This window comes from Aquila chrysaetos, chromosome 20 (assembly GCF_900496995.4).
Source record: "Aquila chrysaetos chrysaetos chromosome 20, bAquChr1.4, whole genome shotgun sequence".
NCBI classification, from domain to species: domain Eukaryota; kingdom Metazoa; phylum Chordata; class Aves; order Accipitriformes; family Accipitridae; genus Aquila; species Aquila chrysaetos.
Genome location: NC_044023.1, coordinates 14,502,112 through 14,515,797, shown reverse-complemented (window position 1 = coordinate 14,515,797; position 13,686 = coordinate 14,502,112). Strand labels below are relative to the sequence as shown.

The window sequence follows — 13,686 nt, the reverse complement described above, 5'->3', positions numbered from 1 at the left end:
AAGAACAGTTCAAGTAACTACTTTTGTAGTTAAAGTGGTCAGAGCAGAACACTGCAGGACTGGCGTACCAACGCTATCACCAAACTGATCAGATGAACTGCTGTAAAAGAGCCAAGACCAGCTAATCATAAATGAAATGGCTTGAAAGAGATGCAAGAACTGCAGAGAACAATGACAAGATTTTTGGCTGGAATTGTGAGGTGAGGTTCAAGAGGCTGTGCAAGTAGTTTTACAAGATGCAATAGGGAATGACCATGAAAACAGTGGCGAGGACTCCGTATGGAACACAAATACAACAGTAACATACACAGTGAAAGAAGGTACACATTTAACAGAGAGGAGGGCATAAAAGCCACAAAGTGCTTGGATCACTAAGTATTACTAGGCCAAGATTCCATATGTTATCTTCAAATTTTGGTCTGGTCATTTTACAATGGGTGTAGAAAAGACAGGGAAGTAGGGGGAGAGGCCACCTTCCTTCCTGGAAAATTGTTAAATTCCTCAGGACTCACTATTACTGAAATTGAGCTGCCGACAACATCATACAGTTAAACTCTTGGGAGACCGATTACAGGCAATGGTACTCTTACACCTGAGCTCTGCCTTAAATACACACAGGTTTTAGAATTGTAGCTGACTAGCTATGGGCATTACATATTGAACCTATTAATTAAGAGCATGATTCTGAAAATCTTCAAATCCATTCATTTGTTAGTCAATCAAAACCAAGCTGTCCTTCCCTTCTTGACACGAGTGGTGCAAAGGAAATCTTAGTTCACACTTGTGTACTCATATGCAGTTATATCTACACATTATATTGTTCTCCCCAACAGTGAAATATTCTCCTGTATTTACTAGAAAAAAAAAACATTTGAGACAAGTGCTCAGTTATCACTAGACCTTTCCAATACACATGTTGGAAGAAGTTGCCTGCAAACACACATTTTACTCATTCATGCAGTTGTAAGAATAAAACACTCAAACAAGAACTTACCAAGGGTTTTTTACAGGGACATTTTTGTTAAAAGAGTGTGTTAAAAGGAATAGGAAGTAAATCAGATGCTGTAAACTTGATGCCTGAATTGAAACAAAAACTTAATTATGAATTTAAAGTGACAGTAATTGTGCAAACAGCATTAAAAACTTGGCTGAGAATGGGATGCAAACAAAGAAAATCATTTTAGTGATAGAGTTTTTAAAGATGCTGTATTTCATTAAAAGAATCCACAAGAAAGTTCAGATTTTTTTCTTCTATTCCCTCCCAATACTAAGCAAGTTCAAGATTTGCATTCAAGTCTCCCATACAGAAACAGAGCATCTTTAAAGAGATAAATCAGCATTAGCTTACTTTTCCGAAAATTCACGTTCAAAATGATGCATGCTCTATTGAAGACAGCAGAGAAAGAGAGAGGACACAAGTTAATCATCCGGTTCTCGTGTCAAAGTAAGAAAAACAGATACTGTTAGCTGAAAAGTTAGTACAAAAATCAATACATTCTTATTCACTGACAAATATGAGGATAGCAGATTGACTATTTCATATTACATATACAACACTTTGTCTGATTCTGAGTAACAAAACACAATTTTCCATGCTATAAGCATTATACTTGATGAACACATACAACACACATGCCTTCAGTTGCACATGCCATAATTCAAGCTTTACAGGATTAAAGTGCATTTAGAGAGATTTAGCAAGAAATCTGCAGGAAGATTAGCCACAGAAGACAAAATCCATTCAGTTCAAGGAACACTTCCTGTCGTACTAACACCTGTATTTACACTTACGCTGCATGGGTCAGAGACACTCAAGAAGAGCACTTACTAAAGCATTCAAATTGTCTTACAGAAAGGTGAAGGGCAGAAAAGATGCACCATATGGGTGTCTATGAAACACATGTCGTACTGAAGGATTCAGAACAACTGGCACAGAAAAAGATAGCTAAAGTTAAGTACAACTCTTTCACGTTATTCCCACAGGGAAGCAAAAATGGCACCCTCCAAACTTTCCTCTAGTATAAGAGAGCTTGCTGGTATTTTATGGGCTTATTGGATTTAGAGAAGATGTAGTGAAGTTTTAAATAACCCATACCACAGTATTCTGTATCCCATCTGATCCTAGCCACAGCTCATAGCCGCAAAGAAAAATAACATATTTTCAAGGAAGCAAAGAATTGTGCAAGTGGAGAAAAAAGAATCAAACATTCAAGGGAGAATGTCAGATACACGGGAAGTTATGTTAGAATCACTTGCCACGATGTAAACAATGTATTTCAAAGATGTTATTTAGCCAAGCATCTGCAACAAAACCAGCCCAAAACATTCTAGTCAATGAGAAAAGCCCATGAGAGCCTACGTTTCTAGTAGACACCTTTCCCCTCAAAGCAGGTCATGCATTCAATCCTACAGGTGCAGCTGTTATTACAAAGACAGCTGAAACCAGCAATCATTTTATTTCTTAGTATGTTTTGCATTAACTATACCAAGCACTCTGCTGCAAGCTCAGTCTCACAAGGTCTTTGTTCAGAGACAAAGCACCTCTCAACGCGTGAGAAACACCCTGAACGATGTTCCTTCCCCAGGGCATGTCAGACTGGAGGCCGTTCCCGTTTCGTCAGTGTCTCTGGCTCTGCACATACCCATGCACGACATTGATTTGGTTGGTTACAGGCCAGGACAAGGGCAAGAGCTTCTGTTGGGTACCCTTTTCCATGTCAGCCTTCATTTTGCCATGGCATCGTATCAGCAAGATACTTTGAGATGCCATGATTCTAACACAACCACAACCAAACCAGAAAGACAGACTGACAGCCTCATTCCCCTTTTGAGACTCATCTCACCACACTGATACCACAAGCAATTTTGGTTCAGAGGTAAATATCCTTAGTAAGTGCAAGGAAACTGGAAGGGAGAGATACAAGCTACAGATGCATCACTTGTCACAAATAAAGTCCCACCATGGGGCCAGTGAGCCTTTCATTGAGTAATAGCATACTTGCTTAGAATGGCTAAAACTACAATGTTGCTGGTGAAAAAAATCAGGCACACTAGCTTTTCTCTTAGAACTAACACCTCAAGTTTCTTCTATGAATTCTACTCACAAAGCATTCCTGAAATGGTGACACCTGCCTTTACACCTGATCAAAAGGATCAAAGCCATCGGCACACTAAAGCACTTTCCAATTTGAATGTGGGTAGGGCCACGTGCACCACGTCAAATGGGGCTGATCACCACAAGTCATCATGAGCACGCTGGCAGCAAGATGACTGACACACTGTGACAATGTAGTTTGAACAATGGAGCCAAGTTTTGAGCCCAAACTTGAGCCATTTGAGCCACGTCTACACATAAACCTGCACAGATGCTCAAAACTTGAAAAAGCTTTCAACCAAGTTCCAACAGGTTCAAGTTAAAACATAAGTAAAAAGTAGTTTTATTGCAGGGGAAAAAAAAAAAGTTCTCTAAACATCTGTCCATTTTGGAGGCATAAGGTTTTCTTTTGCATTTTCAGCTACTTCCTTATTAAAGCAACCAGAACTTGAAATAAACCCTCTAGCTAAGAGTCAGTACATCCAGAGAACAGCACTGTTATTGTGCAACACAATAACAGTAATTATCTTGTTTAGACTAACTGGGAGAAGTTAGTTCATAAAATATACACTTCAACATACACTCAACTTGAAGGAGAAACAACTAACTTGAGTTTCAGCATAACTGATTTGGATTACATCACAGAGACTGCAGTGTCCTTTGAAAGGCCATTCACAGCAAACACAAATTTGATTGCATTGCTTTAGTTAACAAGTTGTGCTGTGTAGAAAGTTCCCGGGACTAGAAACCATATGGCATGAGTCATCATAACAAACAGCAATGCTATGGACTGCTTCCCTTCTAGAAATGTATTCCATTAACACCTTTTGCTGTTAATGTTTGCCAGTGCTCGTCTTCCAGCCTTTCAGGCTGAAGCACATCCACTGTCACTCAATATTCAGATTTGTAATCAAACTTTCATGAGCATTTCTATTGCCCACTCAAGCAGATTCTTCACTGCTTCCCACCACCTGTCCTAAACGCGAGTGAAACTGTTTGCACAGCTACCCAGCAAACTAGCAGACAGAACTGGCCAAAAATAATAAAGATATCTTTAAACCAAATCAGTCTCTGACTTGTTTCTACCAGTTCTACTGCTGTTATCAATGGGCTGTAGCAGAACTGGGGAGATTTATGCAGCCTAAGCCACTGAATTTGTCACACCCCAAATTCCTGAAACTACATCGCAGCAGTATAGGTGTAAAAAGACAATACACAGAAACAAGGGATCAACAAGCAGTATTTCAGAGTCAACAGACCATTAACATGAGAACAAATGTATACTGCAACATGAGGCCCAGAAAATGTCTGGAAAGGAGCAATGTCAGTAGGACTGCAGTAATAGAGACTTTGAAGCAAGCACTTATGCTCTATGGGTAAATCATATCATGTGTATCTCAAGAAAGGTTATTAAATGAAAAAGAACAGTATTAAAAGGTTCTCTATGGCCCTCAAAAGACAGCACATGCCCACACTCAGGCTGACACAAGATAAATATTATTTCTGTGTCTCTGTGTTCCATCCTTGAAAACCACCATCTCTTAACCATCCCTGGGAATAACACCCACAGTTGAGGGGCGGGGCGAGGCAGGATAAAAAAGAAAGAAAAAGACAAACACTGTAATGACTCTTGAACTTACCTGCTGTAGAGGGTGGAGTGGGTGATGATGGAGATGTTAATGGGGAACTCGCCCCAGAGCCTGCTAAATAAAACAACAGTCTAGTAACTAAAGCTGTGACATTAAAATTCAACACAGTCAGACAAGACAGATTGTTGGAAACAGGCCGGCTTTATTGACTGAAGATCCAATCCTGCTTCCACTGAAATCTTGGGAAAGATTCCCATTCATAGGAACAGTGTCACTCAGACCCGATCTGAACAGAGAGTCTTTACAGTACACAGTATCAGAGGAGGTCCAAACACATAAGAAGGGCACTCAACAGTATTCCTCAATGGGAAACACTTCTTTTCTGTTGCTTAGGCTGTTGGATTTCAGCATCCAAATTCTGTTCTCCTTAAGAGTTGTGCCACTGCATGGATGGCACCCCACTTCTCCTTCTAAGAGATGATTTTCAGTCAGTCGCTGTACTCCACAAGTTACTCTGATATCTGACTATTCCACAACAGGCTGCTTTTGGACACATTTTAGCCAAGGAAGTCAACTCTGCTAAACTGTTCAGTAGTACTGACCATTCCTTTTAACTAAATGAAGGCCTGTCAAAGGCTCTGTTGCTTTAGAATTTGGCACTAAAGCAGCAATTAAACAGATAATTTTCTCATTCATCTTAACACCTTACTACTCACCACAGAGTTTCTCCCTGAAGGATGCATTATTAAATGACCCAAATAATGGATGTTATTATTACTCCACTCAAATATCAAACATAATGAAAAGACTGATTTTTTTTTTTTTTTGAGGAATGGGGCACAGAAGAGAGGACATATTGCTTTAAATTAGGTGGCTGAAAAATCTAACGCTGACAATATTTTTAAGCCCTCGATTTATCTATTATTAAATACCCAAACCAGTGGTATCAGGCTTTGGTAGTCCAATATTAATGTGTAAAATGACGGTGACCCTGGATCTTTTAAGCCAGAAAATGACAGCAACAACAAAAACATTGACATAGCTGTGTAGAAGCAAGCTCTTCTCTCTGTAGTTACCTGAGTTATTTGAGTTGCTGTATTTTGCTGAGTGTTCTTCCCCACTTTCATAGGCAGAGCGTTTTGACTTCTTTAAAATGGAGCAGAAGAAACAGAAGATGGGAATGAATAATCGCTTTTCATGATAAGGATTGAACTGACACACAGATTTGTAACAGCCACCCACTGCATCACACAAGGTTTACCAATGTCCAACATCCCTCTCCCCACACCCAACATGGGCTGCCATGATGACAACAGCAGCAAGGCTGTTCTGCACTCAGATACCTCCAGGCAAGCAACCAGGACAACTCCAGTGCCCTCTGACCACAAGGGAAAGGCAGAAAACCTGACCCACCAAACAGGAAGAGAAATGCAGACAGCATGCTGCAGGAACAGACTAAAAAAGGCTCCAATACCCTCACTGGGGGGCTGGAAGCAGCACAGGTTGTTATCTGCACATGAGGTGTTAACTAAGACTGTTTTCATACAGCAACCTCAAAGAGGTTAAACCAATATGCAGGTCAGCTACCATTGTAACTTAAACTTCTTAGGAAGTCTATTGCTTAGCGACAGAAGTGAAAACAATCACGAAGTAGTACAGAAAAACACAGGATGGAATAGAGCAGTGTACCTGTGGTTGTACATGCTAAACATTCAAAAGAGACACACATCTTTTTCTGTGAGAGAAACCTATTTAAATATTGCTTACTTTTCGTGCTAAGATCTTCCTTTTCTTTTTTTCTTCTTCAGAGCCATGATGAGATTGAGCTCTTCTCAGCCTTCTGTGCTGGTGAATCTTCAAAATGAAGGGAAAAACAGAAAAAGAGGATGTTAAGATCTTAAATGTTCTCAAACAAGGCATATGTTTGGGGTACAAGACAACACTGTAGTCATTTTGCATGTTTAATTTTCTTTTTTCATTTTTAGCTTTTATCTTTACTGTTGCTGGTAGAGGATGGAGCTTCATACTGCGGTTACAATGATCCTTTAACTTAGGAGCCACTGCCTGTGAAACTGCATCACTTAAAACAGTAAAATGCCATACAGTCAACAGCTGTTCTACAACTCCTCATACTGCATTTTTGGAAAAGTAAATCTGTTGATGAAAGCCCTTATTATTCAAAATCACTTTTGACTAAAACTCACTTTCCCCATGTAAAAGTGGTAAGAGGAAATGGAATGTCTGTAGGAAATACAGTAAAGAAATGCATACATTACCAATTTCTGTTCTTCTGTTAATCGCTTTTCTATGCACTCCTTGGAGGTTTTCAATGCCTCTTTTAGCTTAGTAGGAATCTAATAAAGAATGGGGAAAAAAAAAATCATAGCACAAAACGTGATAAAGGAAAACACAACTGCAATGCTCAGAACTCACCATTCATCTGATCATGTTGCTCATCTAAAGCTTTAAGTTCTGACACTATTCCCTTAGTGAAGGGGAAAAGAAGACTCTAGATGCATGTTTTCCACTCCAAACCTAGCTAGAGATCTAACAGCAGGGACAAAGAAACACTGAGAAATGGAAGGGATACTCTAATGGCAGGGACAGCTAATTATTTTGATACCCAGTCACATCCCCAAATTGCCATGAGGCTGACAACACAAGACACATGGCACACGTCCTCCAGGAGAAGTGCTCTGGGGCAGCTCCCCAGTGGGAGCAGATGTAGCTCCCCAAAAGTCCCAGCACTGCAGCACTGGAGATGGCAACAAAGTGCTGATGGTCTCACCTAGCAAAATCAGTGTCCACAGGTCTTAGCAATTCGTTTCCTCTCACTGCAAGGGATCCACATTACTTAGCAGCCTCTGCTCAGATAGAGCGCCATCATTAGTAATGCAAACATGTTGCAGGATAGGAACCGCACTTGAACACTCATGGGTCACACCATGCCCCCTTCTAAGGGTGTTATATATATTTATAATATAATGTTCTTGGGTGCAATTCAGCAAAGGAATCAAAATACTGATGGCAATCACCATAAAGCCAAATAAAGCCAGTTCTCTTCTACCCTACCCGTTGATTAATGTGTTGCTACCCACAGCCTGACACTTCCAAAAACATCAGCAAATCAATGTTCAACTCTACCTTAAACTGTGGTTTCTCGGAGTTTGTTAGCAGGACATCGCTGAATAATCTGTGAGTGGATGAAAAAAAAAAAAAAAAAAAAAAGGACTGTTATTCCCAAGAGACAGAGAGACCACAGCAAGAATACTATTGCTACTGTTCGCTTAACTCCCTCTTTCTCCTTTTCCTTCTCTGTCCTCATCCCTAGGCCACTGTTGGGTTTTTTTCCACAAGTTTTTAATGTACTGCTTTTTATTTTCCAAGTACTGCTGTAAAATTTGCAGCATTCAACCCTCAGAATGCAGCCACTACTGATGGCAGAGTAAGCAAGACTGTGTGAAGTACTTTGAAAGCTGATAGAACAGGTGCAATTATCAAAGGCAGAGAAGGGTTCCCCTTAAAATGAATGCCTTTTGCTTAAAAGTATATGGATTCTATAATGACAAAAGATTACCAGGGACTTGATTTTAAATTTCACCTAAACATCACCATTGCTCTTTTTAAGAAAACTCTATTAGCACAACTATTGTTTTAGCATTAACAAGAACCATGTGAAAGATCAATGAGTGAACTTAACATTTGAAAATATCTCCATTCTTGTCTGTACTCTGGCAAAGGCTACTAAAGCAAATATTCTAATATTTTCACTCTCCCCTCTGTAGTATCAGCAGCAACAGCACAAATGATTAATCCTTTTCCATCCAAAACAAAGACACTAGAGGGCAATGGTAGTCTGAAAATAAACTGGTTAGTCCATTTCAAGATACTTTGTTCTGGAGAACATACTAGAAAACTGTCCCAGAAAGAGATCTCAAGCCTGGCTCCGAGATAAATATTTTGGAGATCTTTTGTTACTGTTCACTATGTAAAATTATCACAGGCCTATACTAGAGAAAACAAATTCAAGTGTAGAATCAAGTTTATAAGAACAGTTTTTCATGAGAAAGTCAGAAATAAAAGAAATTTTAAAAGACTTTTAAAAAAAAAACCACAAAAGTTCCCCCCTTGTTTACGGGGCATTTTTCTGACCCTTTCTGATTACATGTCCTTGCAAAATTAAGCAAACTCATAGTTTATATGGTTATAATAAATAATAAATCTTATTAAATATTTAAAATTACATTAATTGCTTTAAATTATATTACTTGCATTGCACACCTATGTAGAACACTTTTGTGAAGAGTATTGGTATGAAGGGAATGCAGTATAATACCCTACATATCAGATACAGCTGGGCATGGATCATTTGTTCAACATCTTTTAAGACATGTATATTCCTGTATTCACAGAGTTTTCTTATAGTATTTCTCCCCTGCTTACATTCTTCTCTCTACCTCCCACCTCCTTTAAAAGCTGAGGAAGGGAGGAGTAGAAGGAGTTGAAGGCTGAGACAAGCCTGCAGTGACTTCCCAACCAAGAAACATGAATCTTGGAGCATGCTCTGAATGTACTGCAATCTGTATACTGTGAGATCAGACCCAGATTTAGGTATGGACAATCTGTCATTTATAAGGTCATGACTCTGGCACCTCATATTAAGAAAAAATAGAAGAACCCCCCACCAGGAACCGTGGTTCTACGCTCAGCATGCTGGTGACAGGTTGCAGCACAGTGACAGCAGACAATTTCCCTGGTAATAGTCTCTCCTAATTGCAGGCAGGGTGGCACTGCAGACAGACATGATCTCCAGCTCAGTCATGCACTGACATTGCTCCCTTTCTGCATCCTAGTCTTGCCCCATACCTGCCCTTACCACTTCCCCGCATCACCAGAGGGACAGCCTGTAAAGAAATTTATTCTGTCTATGCTTCAGAGAATCCCTAAGCCAGCCCTGCAAGAAACCAGCCAAAACTTCTACACAACATTTCCTATCCAGACCCAGTCTAAATGTCACTGCTGAGCGAAGCAAGAGATCTATTTTGCTAGTCATAAGTAAACTGATAGCAAAATCTACTGAAGTAGGTCTGAAGGGGACACGGAAAAAGACTCCTTATTGTAAATGCTTTAAAAAAAATCTGTACATGATCTTAATCATGCTTGCACTACTTTAATAGCTGGATCAAGTTAAACCATAGCACCATGCTAAATAAAATGCATTCATAACAGCTCCAACACACCAAGAGACAGAGAAATGTTAAATGAGTGTCTATCACATTCACAAGGAATAGGTTCTATAAAGCCTATCCATTTTAAAGCTTCATTTGGGATACACTGTATATCCCTCAGAATGAGGAACAAATCTTTCTAAAAAGGAACAAGAGCAAAAAGGTTCTTCCTCCTAATGTAATTAAAAACATTGCTGAGTATAAAACAAGTAAAACAAGACTTACGGCATCTGTAAGAGCCGTGAAACAGTTGGCATGCCATTCTTCATAGCTTCACAGGTCAGAATGGATTCCAACACAGACACTACCGAAGAAAGAATACAAATGAACACATTTTTGCACGGCAGGACAGCAAATGATTTAGAATGAACGTCTGGCACTGCTGCGTGATGTTCCCTTAAGTATTGCATCAACTAAGCAGTGATGAAGCTCTGTGGCATGTGTTTTTTATTATAATGTTACTATTACACATACAAACTTTTCAAGAATGTTAGACATGAGGCGACAGAATCCAGGCATCTAATTACTTACCACACACTGCTTTCTCACTCAGTTTAAAAAAAAAAAAAAAAAAAGTTTTATTTATATACTACATATATTTCGGGAAGAACACATTGTCTATTTTTACAAATTACTAACTAATTCTTTCTGGTCACAGGCTGCAAAGAAGTTAGGCTGCTATTTCACAGCACTTCAGCTTAGGTAAAAGGTAAGAGCACCCAGGAAGCCAAGACTGACATTTTCTCAGTTGTATACTAACCAACAAACACTGATGGTGCAGGGGGGAAGCTGTCTACCGGAATCGTATCTGGGGGTCTTCCGTATGTCATTTCATACAGTAAGTGTCCAAAGCAGTGTACATCAACACCTTCTAAAGTCTGTGGAGGAGCAAAAAAATAAAAACACAACTTGCTAGAACTAATCAGTTTTTCACAACTGGTTTGAAAGCATGCGATAACCCATTAAAGAAAAAGAGCGGTCTTAAATTTGAAGATAGGAAAGATGAACCATTAAGACAGTTCCTAACCACAATCATTTCCCTGCATAAGTTTAGCTCAAACGAAATCTTCACGCCTCAAGCTAAAGAAGCTACTGCTCTCTTTCTGTACTTGATGATACAGATGGGATAGCAGCATAGTTGTGTTCTGTAAAAACGCATGAAGTAGTAAACTCTTTCCGTACACAGCAGTTTAGAGCACCATACACTGACACAAATCACAACCAAGCACATTTTCCTAGCTAAGTCAAACAGCAAAGAATGAGATTCATAATATGACCAGCTGTCACTTTACAGGGAGGTAGATAAAAAGACAGCAAAAATGCATACCAAACCTAGGAGAGTCTCTTTCACCCCTCCTTACGTTTGTACAAGTTGTACATACATGCTAAGCTCCCAGACGGCATATTTCTGAGATTTTTGAATCATGTTTAAACAGAAATGGCTCCTCTTACTGGTAGAGCTTTGATGGCACTAACAGATTTGGACTAACCATGAACTTTTGCTCGTTTCTTTGACAACACAGTAGAACTTGTTTAGCAAGGTCAGCAAGCAGCTGTCTCGTGATGCTCTACAGAATTTATTACAATGAGCACTTAAAGGCAGTGCAAGATGCTGGCTAAAAGACTGTATTGCTGCAACAGGGCAAATTTGTTTTCTTATTTTTGTAGGAAGATAATATTTTGCTTTGCAAGCTTGCAGTTAAGAGACACCCTTCAAAGAAATAAAAACCAGTTTTTAATAGCTAGACATCTGCAAGCATCTAATAAATTTTCACAGTATCCACCACATACAAGGCTGATTACTACTCCCAGCTAAGACCAAGTAATAAGCTGCGCTCATTGTACAGACATACAAGTGAAAAAGTGTGGTAGACAATATGCATATTCCTATGAAATACAAGACCAGGGTGGAAAGAGATCTTAAAACAACTGTAGTTTACCTCCATTTGTGCCAGCACTGCTGTCACAAAACACTCACCTGCACTCCCCTTCTACCTGCTTACCTTTGGCCTCAGCCTCACTCCAGTGTGCTGCAACAAAACTTCTGTGCAGCCAGTGATTTGGAGGAAGCAGAAAAGGGATTTGATGGAGAAAAGCTCAGATTAAAGAAAGAGGGTTGAGAGAGGTTTTTTTCATTCTACTCAGTTCTCCACAAACAGAAGTTGAGGATAAAGGGATGCATAAGAGTCAGATGAATTAATTGTCTGAATCTTACATTAATTTTCCGAAACTGTGAAAAGTATGATCGATAAAAAGATGGAAGTCCCAATAAGGAATTTTCTAGATCCAGTAACTTGCAGGTGTCCCCATCCAACATCACATTGGCAGAGTGAAGATGGCCGTAAGGAAATCCCTTCTCATGCAAGAATTTTAATACCTGAAAAAAATCCAATACAGAAGCACTGTCACAAGATGCTCTGATGATCTCAAGATCTTAAATGCTCCAATACTAAAGCAGATACATAATAAATGAGGCCCCTGTTTGGAATGCTTGCTCAACTCGATCTTCTATCTACATCATCTTTGGCTGACTATTCGTTTCCATCTCACTGTTAACATTTCTCACAAAACAAACATTTGATGCTGATCCTCAAAGCAGGCTTATAGACACCTCCCAGAGAGATCCAGAAACTAAAATTCACAATTCTACTGAATATTATAATTTGAATAAAAATTTCTAACAAAAAAAAAACCCCCACACATTCATGACAATGAATTTATGGCACATGTTCTGCAGGCTATGAATTACTTCTTTCCCTTTTTCCACAAGGAAAAAACTACATTATCACCTCTCTCCCACTTAAGTTCCACACATACCAACTGCCTTTTTTTTTTTTTTTTTTGGTCAGAAATGGCCTCACACATACACCTCTAAATTCAACTCCCAGCAGCTAATCTCAATTTACATTTAGATTTTAAGTCTATTGCTGAAATAAAGCTTGTGTGCTCAAAAGTTTGTCTACTTTTTCTAGTTAAACCAGTTGGCTTCAAAAAAAACCAAAATCATAAAGGCTGGTAAATAAAGCAAAAAAGAAAATACCTCTAATATTTGCCTTCCATATGTTTTTATTTGCTGAAGTTCAAGACCTTGAATTTTTTTAGGATTGCAATACTTCTTCAGGAACGGGTCTTTTGGCTTCGCCTTTAAAAAAAAAAAAAAAAAAAAAAAATCAAATACCATGCCCAGAAAAGCCAGTAATTGTCTTAGCTTGCTTAGCAATAGATGGTAAATAGTTTTATAAAAGACATACTATGGCCATTCCAGAAAACATTCTACCATTTGAGTTGGGGGCAGGGGGAAGACATTACCTTATAAATAAGGTCCTTTAGTGTCCCTTTTTCACTGAATGGTCTAATAACCAGTGCTGAAGATTCATTGGCAGTGGCAAAAGTGATTTTGTAAATATAGGGATGCTACCAAAAGAAGAAACTGTAGGTAAGTTTTAGATGACAGATTCTGTAATTCATTTTTGCTCAATTCACAAGAAAGAAAAGATTTGCCTGAATTGTATATTTAAAGTAATAAATTGGATTCTGTCAGTGTCATTTGCTCAAGTTATTCAGTCTTAACCTGGAGTAAATGCAAAGAAAACTTCACAAGGACATTGTTCAATTTCCACACAAATTAAAAAAAAGAAACCGCTATCTTTTTTTAACAAAACAGACTGGCAGTTTAGACAAATGAAGAACCCAGCCCCATTAGCACTTACACATGAGCAGCTTTACTTCAGGTTTCAGTCATGCTAAGCTAATAAATTAATTCACAGTTTTATAC

The 13,686-nt window shown here is 38.9% G+C and overlaps 1 protein-coding gene across 13 annotated transcripts in view; it reads right to left on the bottom strand.

Moving 5' to 3' along the window:
- Positions 1–13,686, bottom strand: part of PXK (PX domain containing serine/threonine kinase like) — a 43,177-nt gene that overhangs the window by 3,214 nt on the left and 26,277 nt on the right. For 3 of the 13 annotated variants that reach the window (XM_041118734.1, XM_030043604.1, XM_030043611.1), the window contains 10 exons: positions 13,221–13,325; positions 12,952–13,053; positions 12,127–12,288; positions 10,672–10,789; positions 10,137–10,215; positions 7,828–7,876; positions 6,960–7,037; positions 6,451–6,537; positions 5,760–5,829; positions 4,735–4,794 (listed from right to left, as the gene is read on the bottom strand). In XM_041118734.1, the coding sequence (XP_040974668.1) occupies positions 4,735–4,794; positions 5,760–5,829; positions 6,451–6,537; positions 6,960–7,037; positions 7,828–7,876; positions 10,137–10,215; positions 10,672–10,789; positions 12,127–12,288; positions 12,952–13,053; positions 13,221–13,325 (910 nt within the window). Of the gene's footprint in view, positions 1–994; positions 1,078–1,348; positions 1,384–4,734; positions 4,798–4,865; positions 5,154–5,759; positions 5,830–6,450; positions 6,538–6,959; positions 7,038–7,827; positions 7,877–10,136; positions 10,216–10,671; positions 10,790–12,126; positions 12,289–12,951; positions 13,054–13,220; positions 13,326–13,686 lie in introns of those variants that run through there. The other 10 variants (XM_030043606.2, XM_041118735.1, XM_041118733.1 and 7 more) reach the window with 8 other exon arrangements.